Here is a 12,993-nt window from a genome sequence, read left to right as displayed (position 1 = left end):
GGAGATACAGAGCACTTCAGGGTCTGTTCCAGCCTACAGAGCTCCTCTTCATTCTTTTGATGATTCCCTGATTCCCATGAGCCCAGATTTAAAATGGTTCTGGACTTGGCTGACTTCAGGCCCAGTCAGCCTCCTCAGGAGCCAGCACACACACCTACCTTCAAGCCATAATAATGCAGGTGAACCCAGTGCTCTTCTGCCTGTCTCTTCTGCAGGAACTCATAGGACTGAACACGTCGCTGCCGAGCTTGTTCGGTCTCAGGGCGGGAGAATCGGACCTAGAAGATTTGGGCATCATTCAAAACAGCTTAAAACCCTTGGAAAAAACCTATCTGCATAACTGATTTGGTGTATCAGCCTCAAGCTAGGGGCCCTAGCTCCAGTGAATCACCCCTTGCTCTCAGTGCCATCTTTGTGCCTGTGCAACAAGGGTGAGTGCATCTGGCCTCCCCCACCCGAGCCCAGGTCAGCAGGACTAGCTGAGGTTTGCTGTCCTTTCATTTCACTCTGAACTGTCAAGCTTTCTTGTGAACTGTTGCCTGAACCAGCATAAAAAGGAAAATGTGGACATACAGTAATTTGCTTAACATCATCTTCAGCTTCATCCTGGGATGAATCACCACCTGCCAGAAAACACAGATGTAAACACGCCGCTGCAGTGGAAGAGCCAAAGCCAGTCTGGGGGCCCATGCAGGAAGAAAGCACACTGAGAACTCCCCATGCATGGGTTCAATCCCAGCCTGCCAAACTGTGCCACGTATGACAGCACCACACTGCTCATGTGATAGGATATCCTGCTGCCAAGGCCTTCCCAGTGGCAGTGGGGACACCACCGCCCTTTGTCACTACCCAGCACCTCCCATCCCTCTGCCAATCCCCCACACTGTGCTCATAAAAGTATTTAGGTAAAAAAAACAAAATCAGTGAAACAATCCAAGAAATGGGATAATAATGACTGTGTTGTTAGAATAAACAGGTTCAGACCAGAATGACTCTTACCAGCCACATTACAGAGAACTTGTATCTCACCTCCCCTAAGAAAACACAATTGTGGAGAGTTTACCTTCATTAGCAGCTTCTCTTTCTCGGTGTTTTGCATCAGCCTTGTCCAAGTAGGTGAAGCTTGGCCTCAGCTGAAGAATTCCATGTAGTGGAGTCAAGTGAAGTTCACCTGAAAAAGAGAATTAATGTTGGTTAAAATTGATTTTCTCCACTGCACAAGGACACAACTTTTCATTATCTCCCTGCCTCTGTAAAGCCACAGCTTCAATTGAGCATAAATATTTAATACAGCAAAACGTAAAAAAGGATTGAAGTGAAAAATTCATCCAGTGCTCAGGACTTCAAGGGAATATGAAAGACCTGTTTCTGTTATTTTGCCTTTTGTGTTGAAATCAGATCTTGTACAGAGCCACATTCTGGCACAGGCCTGACCCATAGTCCAGAAGACCCCTAGTAAAATAATCATACTGAAAACAATCATATTGTTGACATACATCATATTTATTGACAACATCCATATTGCCATCTCAAATGACCACCAGATCAAAACTCCGTCATGGCCTGGGCAGGTAAGAGAGGGGCAAAAAGTGCAGAACAGGAAAATGAGACAGACAAAATTAGATTAAGAAAGCAATATAAATAATAATGATAATTTCATTATTAAATATAATAATGCTACAAGTGCATATTATTTCAGGCCACCATGAACTGTTAAGATTCTGGAGGCATCTACAAACCATGGGTGTTCTTACATGATATTTACAATTCTGCTAGACTTACTCAAGGACTTTTGGGACATTGATAAGGGAAAATTTTCCTTTCTTTAAAGACTCATCAGTCAATTAAAACCGAGGCCAAAAAACAAGATCAAATAGGTTTTATCTTAGCACTGAAATGAGTATGTTTCACTGGGAGGGTTAAGCAAAAGAAACTTACCTTTTTTATAAACAGCAGCTGCATAGCGGGAAACATTACTGGCAGCCTGGGAAGAGCAGAAAGTTTGCTTGTCCATCAGCTTCCTGCAGACAGAGGAGGGCAGTGAGATGGCATTCCACAGGCAATGTGGCATGCAGGTGCCAAAAGTCTGAAAGCACCAATTCCCAAAATGGACTCTCAACAACTGCACCAGACAAATATCCATCACTTCTATCTGCAAATCTGAATTCATGATGCACCCCAAAAAATGCAGGCTACTCTCACGAATACTTGCTACAGAACAGTGTCCAAAGCAGCCCCTGTACCTGTACAGCCCCTGGTGCACACACAGATATCTGTGCTCACCCCAAAAAGGAAAGGAAGGCAAAGAGGACACCTACGAGGAATAGGTGCTTGTTTCGTCTGTACAGGTGCCATCCACGTTGAGAGCAATCTGCTCTCCCTTGCTGCGGCAATAGTTAGGATTCAAAGTATCAATGGCCATTTCGAGCTCAACCTAAAGAGTATCAGGGAAAGACAGCTAATTACCATGGCACAACCCCAAACACATCAATTAAAACCCAACCCCACACTTTCTACCATTTTCACAGGTTTACAGCAAATTTAAGTACATAAGCAGCATCATTCACATCCACAGGGCAAACGTCACACAGAGCTGAACAGCACGCAGATGGGTTTGGTACAGTGAGGTCACTTAAACAACGAGCTGGAGATACATCAACTCCTGGGTACACAAATGGGATCAGAAAAAGCAGAGTTCTTTAGGCAGCCCTGAAATACACATTCACTTTGCTGGGCTCCTTCCATGACACTATCAGTCTAATTTACTTATCAGCACAGATCAGGTGCACAAGCAACCTCATTCAAGCCTCCCCATCACCAAGGGACTATTCAGAATCCCTCATAAGATGGATCTCCTTCTAGTTTGGTATCAAGAATACAAAGTAACTCTGTCCTCTTCAGAGGCAAAGGCCTTGATTCTGCTAATTGGAGACTGCAGCACTCAGCACTGACTTGAGTTACTCCTGAGTTTCACTTGTCAGAGCACTGTAACAAGCTCCAAATCTTTAGTTATAAGAACTATTCCCCTGCACTTCAGCTTTAAATTTCAGACCAATGTCCAAAAATAAGCATCCTCCTGCATAATATTTCTATTTATATACTATGACAATACAGAGCATATTCTTCTTCAGGGTGTGTCAAAGCCCTTATAAATTTGTGTATCACAGCTACCATCTTAATTTTTCTTTCCCTTTTTGCTATTCATAAACTGAACTAGTTTCAAGTCCCTGGATGAGACAGCATATTTACAAAGGTTTGCACAGGGCTTACAGTGCAAATGTTTGCTGAATTTAATAAAAGACTTCATGAACACAACATGCATTCTAACTCCAAAGTTCACCAAAGCACTTCCCTTAACCATTTCCTAGAACCAAATTCAAGTAACACAGACGTCTACTGCTGCAGTTTTATAATAAGATATTGTAAAATAATAGCCAGATTTCTGGGATACATTTGCAAGGGCAATGATTGTGGCTTTGGCTATACCTGTACTGCCCCAGTGATTTCAAAAGGACTCCTGATGATTCACTGCCAGGCAAGAGAGAAATCAAGACTTGCACTGACACTGAAACAGAGGATGGCTCCCAGGCTCAGTCCTTCTTCAACCCTTCTCTGAAGACTGTGCAGACCTTTTCATTCAAGCTCTTTTCACACAAGCATCCACAGACTGAATTACCATTAGTAACTAAGTTTCCCTGAGTGATTCTGTTTTCTGTTAAAATAGTGGCTTTGCAACCATGATTTATAAACTTTTATTCTAAACTCTACCTTACAGACACAGTAAAAGACTCTTCATACCTTCAAGCACAGAGATCTGGTCCTGCGAGTAGCTGCATGGTTAGAACAGCTCAATAGCATAATGTGCTTTTCTTAAATACATTCTGCACATCATAAAAAAGCATTTACAGACTGGGCTCAAATGATGACCAACCTTTTGCTGCTTTGGTTTTATCTTCGCTGACAAATGTGTAACATCATCGTAGGTCATGGAAGCTGGGCGAATGGGATACTGGAAAACAGATCATTTCATACACCCCTCTTCTCTTAAAGATCAAAAAATTTCACAGAAATTAACTCAATTTCCCCTGTCCCCTCACATGCAGATCCACTTGCCAGATCTCAGAGACAAGACACCCAGAAAAAAACATTAATTGACTGATTTGTGAGTCATCAGGGGATCTGGGAACATGACCTAGAAAGTCTGTTGTTTTCCTCCCAGCCCTCTGCTTTTGTCCTTTCACAGCCCCATTCCCGCCCCTCACACACCACAATAACCTGTAACACATTAGCCCAGCAGAAAAAGAAAATCTTATCCCTCAGCATTAACTCTCTGTAGAGTTATTAGAAATGAAATATCTGTGGGTATACAAGTAAATGTTAGTTTAGAAAGTACAGGCACATGTTGCTGATCAGGAGAGCACACCCAGGTTTAGTCACATGGGTCTCTCTTCTGACCTCTGGGAATGCTGAGAGGACAGTGTGGTATCCCAGAGAGACCTCCCAGCCACAGCAGCATCCTGCTAAAGCTGCCAGGTCTCCAGCACACCCGCAGACCCCACCACCAATCAGCCTCACTCCTGCCTCCAAACTGAGACCCAAACAGGTTCTCTATATCCAAGTCTTGGCAGACCGAAGCTTTAAGTTATGCTTTTGGCATTTATTTTAAACAAACTATCACTGCATAAAAGTTAACTGAAATACCTGAAATAGATAGAGCTTCTCCAGTAGACTTCTGGCCAGGAACACGTCAATCTAAAAAGCAAAACAAATAACTTCCATCAGATGCCAACTTTTATTAAAGTATAAACCTTAGAGCTCAAATACTGACAACATTAGCTTTTCATTATGAACCCTAATATAAAATAGATTTGTGACTCTCCTGTCAAAAGTTTCCTTCCTGCTGACTTTGACATGAAATTCTACATTTGGCCTTTTTAAAAACCAAACCTAAAAATCTCACTACAAAGAGGCAGCAGACAGTGGCTCTAGCTGTTTTCCCTCTCTAAGGAAACTTGGCAAACAAATGTGAAAGAGGAATTTTTATCCTCCAAGGATCTGAAGCAAATCTGTTATCACAATTATAGAAAGAGGAGGAAGCTCTCAGTTTGGCAGCATGACTGAAAGGTGAGTTTGTTACTGGTATTTTGGCATAAAATCTTTCCAAATTAGACAAGAGACACCCACATCCTCAAGGTGGTTCAATACTTGCACTTGGCCATCAGAACTGAAAATGCACAGATGTTTCATGAATAAGACATATGGAAGCTGCCATTTCAGACAATATACTCCTGACAATTGCCACTCCTTTTCACCTTCTATGGATTTGCCCTTCCTTGTGCTTCTGGAGTGTCAACTCACATATCAAGTGACAAGACACTGTGGCTACTTCTTGGGACACAGCAGTCCTTTAAAGAAGTCCAGACTCACAACTCAACTCCTTACTCCAGCAGAAGGCATGAACACTGTAGATTCATGTTTAACAGATCATCAAAGTCATTCCAATTTTTTCAGCTCCCAGAGACATGCAATGGAGTTCACTGGAAGTACACAATGGTAGAAGCAAATTCCCTTCTCTTCTGCCACAGACAGATTAAAAAGGGTGAAAAATCTGAGATGCATCTACCAGCATGGACAAGACTATTCTGACAAAACAGATACCATGACCCATACTTGGCTCATGCAACATAATTCTTTGTACAGCCCCAGCCATTGGTTATAAGACAACCAGTGATGCTGATGACACATTGTTTCAGCAGTGTAGGAGTATTGGGAATTGTAATAAAAATAATAAAAAAATCTCATGTACAATCACTGTTGCCACAATGCACTTGTACCTCTTGTATAATTGGATCATCTTCTTCATTTGCCATGCTAGGATAAAACAAAGCTTTTTCTTGGCTTATTCCTTGGCACAACCTGAAAGAAAACAAGAATGTCATATGAATCATTTCATCTGTGTCACACACCACATGCGGCCTAGAGTATTGTTCAAGTTAACTTGGTTCCTTTCAGTGATAATCTGTTTAGTTTGTATTTTGAAGGAATGTATGTGTTTGCATGAACAGGTCCCTGATACTCAACAATCTTGACCAAAGGCCACAAAATTCTAGAGATGAGCAAATGTCTCAAAAACAGGTAGACTGCTCTAACTTCTGGGAAAGCTGCAGTTACTAAGAAGGCCCTGAACTAGTGCCCTAAGGAGGGAAAGACAGCCTTTTGCACTTGCATAAAGTGTATCTTTTTTACACTGTGTAACAGTAACACACAGGTAGCAGCTTTCCAGCCACAACTGGCCCTGCAGGGTCCCCATCTTGGATATTCCAGTCTGGGAATACCCTTTGATTCCATTTCCCCGACAAGCTGCAGCCTTGTCTCCTGACCTGCCACTCTTCAGACAGTACTGCTAAATGAGAGCTCCAGAACACACTGCTCAGCCTTTCCTGGAGTCCTCCAAAACCAGCAGAACAGATTTTTCTGCGTAACGACACCAACTCCAATGAAAATAAGACTCTGATATTAACTGAGGACTGGATACTCTGGAACAAAAGTTCATTATGTTCAGTCCAGTGCTGGAGTCAGTGTTGTGCCTGGTTGAGACCCTCTGAATAAAAAATGATCTCTCAGCTAAATCAACAATAGTTTTTCCCTGCCAAAATCAAACAAAAGGATTTACAAATTATCTGGGATGCCACTGCAACAATGTTATGTTAATCAGCCAGTACTGGTCAAGATAGGCATAAAAAAATAAGACTTCTCACAAACTGACCAAGGAATAAGTTTTAGCAACCAAGATGATCAGGCAAAGCAACAAGATCTGTGTTCAGGAACTCTCCCTCACTGTCCTCGCTCCTTGAGGGCAGCTCACTTCTTTGCTGGACCTTCTATGGAGGAAGAGAGAGAAACAAGCAGCATCCAGGATCAGCTGGAAATGAGGGAACCCAGCATCCATGACACATCTAGAACAATGGCATTTTTTTCAAATACTCAAGCCACCAAAAAATTTAGGCAGCTTGGTATATTTCAGCTGACATAAAGGCTTCTCAAATATCACATTAATATACACACAGGTATCTAAGAAACCTTTCAGAGAGGCTAGACATTCTGGATACAAGTGTTATTAACATCCATTCAGGCTTACAGTGTTTCTGCCATTCCACCTAGAAATGTAATTCCATATTTTTCACTTACAGAATCTCTGCTACCAAAAAAATGCCCCTCCCAGTACTGAGCTGGCATTCTCCATTTCTTTATGCCCAGCATGTCCCAGGGTCTTTGTACCATACATTTGTATTTGAAAATTAATGCCTCAGTATTTCAGGTTCCTATCTGAAGTAATTTTGTAGAAATGCAGAACATCTTCACAGCAAAAAGCCAGTACCTTAAGTACAGGCTGGGCTGTGAGCAAAACCCTGAGTATGTGATATCAGGCACACAGTTCCTCCCAGAAATACACACAAATATGTTTTAAAGAATGAGGTTTTTCAGTTCCATTTTTGCTTTCCCTGCTCATGTCCCCGGGTGGCTCAAAAGCTCTGCAGACATGGAACAACTGCAGTTTGCTCTCAGCACAGAGCTGACGGTGGGAGGATGCCCAAGGTGTGTGAGCACACGTGGTAACACCCACAAGGTGGTACACCTGGTTCCAAACCCTCCTTCCTCACACCCCTGAGAGAACTGGGAACCACCCTTCCCTTCCTGACAGCCTGCACGCCAAGTATCTGCTAGGCTTGTTCTCTTCTGAGAAAGTTATTGCACTTTTGAGAAGAGAAAAAGGATTCCCTGGGCTAAGGGGGGACTGAGAAACTCAGCCTGAAGGACCTAGTCTCTGGCCCTCACTGAACACTGCCCATGCAGTTATACACAAAATCTCTTTGTGAATCCACCTGTCACTGCTCAGGGGAAATGCTGTATTACAGAAACGACATTTTTCTCTTAGTCCTGTAAAGATAAAGCATGACTACAGATCCTTTTACTGGAAAGTGAGACTGACACATCTATAAATAGGAAGCAGTGTGTCCCAGCACAACTTATAATACTCATGCAACTGGAAGAAATCCTCTGAATCAGAATGAAGGCATGCAGACACAATCCTACGTCTGATACATACACAGTGTTAATTTCCACACTTTTCATATACATATATTTATGATACCACAAGAGTTACAGAATGGAACCAAATATTAAGAGACAGCAAATATGGTCAGCAGGTTCAAATCTCTTTTGGTAGAACCTTTCTGTTTTAAGGACTTTCCTTTAAGGTGCAAATCAAAGTATAATGTGGCTTATCAGCCCGCAGGAGGGCAAGAGACACAAATCTTCTCATTTCTCCTGCCAAGTGACCAATGCAAGGGCCAATCCATGAAACTGCTCGTTAGCTGCCCATAACACCATTGATGTAGAACCAATGAAGAAAAATGTTGTGGTTTAAGAACTGTAAAAATCAGTGATGAAGCAATTGAATCCTGCACCTCACTCTGAGCTTAGAAGGGCATTTGAGTATTAGAGATTTAATTTTATTTTACTACCAAAGACTTAAATATAACTGTAAGAAGGCAAATTGCAAACCTGCACATCATTTGATACACAGACTTTTAGTCAGGCCTGCAAGAAATGCTCCAGTATTTCATTTTTATTTAAATTTGTCAGTTATAAGGGACCCCCAAAGCGCTAATACTGAAACCTGAACTATTCTTCATATAATCATGCAGTGCCAAAGAAAGGCCAAGAATTCCTGCTGAATCAGTGCCTGAAAGTATAAATGGTGAAGCAGCACCGTGGGGAAAGTGCCATCTCCTGAATCACTACCACAACCACCTCTGGCACCCGGGCTCCTCTAGAAGGGGCTCTGAGCAGCCCTCTAGCTCAGGGCGGCCCACGGCACACAGTAAAATGGAATCTGCCAAAAGAAGCTAAAGCACCTTCCATGCATTTATGGCAATTCTAATTTTGACCCAATTACTTGCTTCATTTTCTCCTCGCCTGCAAGCAGCTTTGCACAGTCATCTTCTGGCAGTGAACCCAAGAGGGCTCCTCTGCAGCAGGACCTCTCTCTGGAGGTGAGGTCACCGAAGCACACCTTTGGGGTTTACCAGATCATGCATCAAGCATGAGCCTCTCTTCACCGCCTCCCCCCGTGTGTAGCACAGGATGTGCCCGGCCTGTGCTGCCCGGGGCAGGGGTCACTCCCGCCGCTGTGTGACACTCCCGGGGCAGGTCGCGGTGCCCGTCCCGTGCTCCCCGCGGGCAGCGCTCCCCGCCGGACGCGGCTCCGCGCTCCCGGCGCCCGCCCTCCCCTGACACAGCAGCCAGGCAGCGCAGGCTGCGGGGAAAGGCCCGCGGAGAGGCCCCAGCGAGCCGCCCAGACCGCGGGACGAAGCGAATCCCCCCGGGCGGGACGGCCGGGCTGGGCTGCGGCCCCGCAGAGCCGGTGCCACGCAGGGGCAGCCGCGGCGCTCTGGGGCGGGTGCGCCGAGTCCTTCCCGGGCGGACGGCACGGGGCTGCGGGCCCCGGTAGCAGCGGCGGGGCCGGCGCTCACAGCCCCCGGAGGACCGCCCGGCACCCCCCGGTCTGCTGCGGGCGCCGAGGGGCCGCGGCTGCGGCCGGACCCGGCCCGGCCTCCACGCGCCCCGGCCCGTGCCGGGTCCTGTCAGGGCGCTGCGGCCCCGCTGCCCCCGCGGTGCCGAGTCCCCGCAGTCTCGGCTCCGCCGTCCTCCCGGGACAGGCAGAGCCCACCCTAGCCCAGGCCGCGCTCCTCCCCCGCCACCGCCCGCAGAGTCCCTTGCGCGGGGGTGGCCCCGCGAGGGGCAAAAGCAGCGCGGCCCCGCGTACCTGTGTGCGGGCCGGGCGGGCGGCGGCGGCGCCGCTCCCCCGCTCCCCGTGTCGGTGGCGGCGGGGCAGCGGTCAGGCAGCCGCCATGTTGGTGGCCCCCGGGCCGGCACGTGGGGACGCGGCGCCTCCTCCTACCCACAATGCTCTCCCGGCCGCCGCCGCCGCCAGGGGGCGATGGCGCCGGCCCGCGGCGCAAAAAAAACACTGCTGGCAGCGGTGGGATTCGAACCCACGCCCCCGAAGAGACTGGAGCCTTAATCCAGCGCCTTAGACCGCTCGGCCACGCTACCGCCCTGGTTCGCGTTCTATTTGGCAACAGTTTTAGTCTATACCGGGTTTCTCCCCGTCTTTTCCGCACCTTTCCATCCCCAGCAGCCGCTCTGCCCACACACCCTTTCTACCCGAAAAATAAAATGCGGAGGATTCTTTTCAGTCCGTTCCCCAGCGGCGGCACTTGGAGCTGCGCGATGCACGCAGGCACGGACAGGCGGGAGCAGCAGTGCCCGAGCCCTCCGCGCCGCGCCCGCTGCCACGTGGATGCCACGGAGCAGCGCAGCCGCCTGCGCGGTACGGGCGGCACCGCCCGGGCACCCTCTCTGAAAGCCTAAAAAAAGTTCTAAATTCTAATTTTCCGTTGCAAAGCCACAGCTCACTGAATTTGCAATGTCAAAAGTCAGCAGTTGATGGGTGGGGGGCTGTTTCTTTGCGTCTAGCACAGGGACCAGCACGGCAGTACCCTGCACACTTGTGCAAACAGGTGGTAGCACACCTCAGCTGCTGTGCTCCATGAAACTGCCTCTGGGAGTCTCTGGCTGCATTTGGCTGAAAGTCTGGTGAGTTTTCTTAAAGAACTTATGCTATTTTCACCACTTAACTACATCTGAAGGGTTGTATTTTGAGAAAAATTCCAGATTCTCTAGGGTAAGGTCACACAGCCTTAATGCAGCTTGATTTAATTCTGTCCTTGTGGCAGTTCATTTAAATAGGATAGAGAAAATAAATCTGCTGGAGCCTTGCTGACAGCATCATTCAACCCTTTCCCCTGGCACCTCCCACAGCCTGTCCCTGCAGCACCCGGTGGTGCCAGCTCTCTTTCCAGGGAGCTGCTGAAATGGAAGCAAGGAATGTTTTGGTTGAGGTTGAAAGTGTCAAAAAAAGGTCTGATAGTCCAACCCCTGCAGTGAGCAGGGACATCTTCAACCAGATAAGGGAGCTGAGAGCCCTTTCCAATGTGGCCTTGAATCTTTACAGGGATAAGGCATCCACCACCTCTCAGGGAAACCTGTGTCAGCATTTCAGCACACTCATTTTGAGAGGCTGCAGCACTGCACAGTCTTGCTAAAAATTTCATTCACTGCCTGCAAGTATTGGGGAATTACAGCACACACATGGAAACATTAATAAATTCCTCTAGTGCTGCTAGTTTCACATCCTCAGTTCAGTGCTTTTTCAGGATGTGGGGTTTTTTAAGAACAGAGGGAGCTGACTGCAGAGCAGCAGGAGAGAAGGTAGGCAGACCTGAACTGGCTTCACACAGCAAATCACCTGTAACCTGCTCAGGCAGAAAAGTTTAGGCAAAGAGTCAGTTTTAACAGTCTCCAAGCCTGTGTGTGTGTATGTGTGTGTGTGTGTGTGTGTGTGTGTGTGTGTGCAGGAGGCTGCATGGAACACTCATTACAAACGGTTCCTCACTGGGTGGGCTGCTCAGCCCCACAGGTCCTCTTGCCCAGGCAGTGCAAGGTACAAACACCCTCCTGAAAAGTGCTTTTGTGCCCTGTCACAGCTGAGCTCAGCCTCTGTCCCTGAAGTGTTTCTGAGCCTGCCCACAGAGACATTTCTCCTGAGCACCAAAGAAGCCTGGGTACCCGAGATTATTCACATCAGCCACGTGTGACACAGAGAGGGGACAAGAGCACAGGCTGTCCCTCGGGGCTGGCAGTTGGGTCACCAGTTTTTTCATTTCACCTGGGCAACATCAGGTACAATGGCAGGACCTTTTCCAAATTAAAAAAGAATTAACGTAGGGGAAAACTCAAACTATAACACAAGCTACCAGGCTCATTACCTTGTTTTCCTGGCACAGGATAGCCAGAGAATAGCAAGGACCCAACACTCGTATCAAACACTCCCGCACTAAGGGCCTGGCCAATGGTTACAAAGCCCTGAGCTGTTCCCATGCAGGAGTTAGGTCCACCAACAGGAGCAACTGAGAGATATCCTTGAACTTCAACCTGAAAATACCCTGACTCACCCCTGGCAGCACTGCCCTGCATCCATCCTGAGAGGCTCAAATGAAATGCTGCCTGTCCAAATTCAGATGAGAAGTCCTGACTTGACCCATCGTAACTACACCTGGCTCTGTCAGCACTCATTCTACTCTGAGTGAAATTGCATCTGTGGGGAAGAGAATGAGATTCAAATCAGTCCCACAGACCAGTAGTTAAGAAACAGGCAACACATTTATTTAGACTTTATAAGCTATAAGAGTTTGCTGTCTCCATGGTTTCTGAAGAATGCTATTCTTACTTTGTTACACTTGCAAACACTCCATCTCTGTGACAGCAGCTATATCTAAAAACTCCAAAGGCTATAAAGCTAGAGCAGTGCCAAATTTCACCATTTTTCATCTTAGTGATTCTACAGTGCAGAGGCCCAGATGCTGCTTTTTTGTTAGGAAATTCTGCTATTTCACAGTGCCTTTGCTAGAGGATAATTTCACATTGTTTAAACTACACAGGTATAAGAAGTTCCACCTGTCTGAATAAAGCAATAAAAAAGCAACACTAAGAGCCCCCTTTTTAACAGTTTGAATCTGTATCAAACAGATTATTCTGGCACATAAAGGGAAATAAATCATAGCAAAAGGACAGTGTATCATTAGATGTTGTAACCCACATCAAATCACAAAGCCCAGGAATTTCCAGCCCATTCTCAGGACTAAACAAAAGCTAAAGGCATGGCCTCTGTAGCACCCTGCAAATGAGCCTTCCTGTCCTTACATTTTATCCTCCACTACAGACACTACATGTGTAATCAAATGCAAATCAGAGAGCACATCAATCATTTTGTTTTCTGGAGGAAAACAGATTTTGTTGTTACACATCTAATAATTTCCTCCCAGTTAGTTACTTCTGACTGTTGAAAGGGAATGAAATCAGGAATGG

General features: G+C 46.4%; 1 protein-coding gene and 1 non-coding gene across 4 annotated transcripts in view; both read right to left on the bottom strand.

Moving 5' to 3' along the window:
• Positions 1 to 10,059, bottom strand: part of POLR3E (RNA polymerase III subunit E) — a 28,759-nt gene extending 18,700 nt beyond the window's left edge. The window contains exons 1-9 of one of the 3 annotated variants that reach the window (XR_005258627.1): positions 9,830 to 10,058; positions 5,835 to 5,916; positions 4,702 to 4,752; positions 3,932 to 4,009; positions 2,319 to 2,434; positions 1,939 to 2,021; positions 1,064 to 1,171; positions 574 to 623; positions 159 to 278 (exon numbers count right to left, since the gene is read on the bottom strand). Coding sequence is in view for 2 of the 3 variants with exons in the window: in XM_038151169.1 (XP_038007097.1) it covers positions 159 to 278; positions 574 to 623; positions 1,064 to 1,171; positions 1,939 to 2,021; positions 2,319 to 2,434; positions 3,932 to 4,009; positions 4,702 to 4,752; positions 5,835 to 5,870 (642 nt within the window). In the remaining variant the exon portion in view is untranslated. Of the gene's footprint in view, positions 1 to 158; positions 279 to 573; positions 624 to 1,063; positions 1,172 to 1,938; positions 2,022 to 2,318; positions 2,435 to 3,931; positions 4,010 to 4,701; positions 4,753 to 5,834; positions 5,917 to 9,829 lie in introns of all 3 variants that reach the window. The other 2 variants (XM_038151169.1, XM_038151170.1) reach the window with 2 other exon arrangements.
• TRNAL-AAG lies at positions 10,038 to 10,119 on the bottom strand. Its single transcript has one exon. It is a non-coding gene; the product is annotated as a tRNA-Leu (tRNA).
• Between the last annotated feature and the right edge of the window lie 2,874 nt (positions 10,120 to 12,993).

This window comes from Motacilla alba, chromosome 14 (genome assembly GCF_015832195.1).
Source record: "Motacilla alba alba isolate MOTALB_02 chromosome 14, Motacilla_alba_V1.0_pri, whole genome shotgun sequence".
Lineage (NCBI taxonomy): Eukaryota > Metazoa > Chordata > Aves > Passeriformes > Motacillidae > Motacilla > Motacilla alba.
This window is presented reverse-complemented; position numbering and strand designations above follow the sequence as displayed.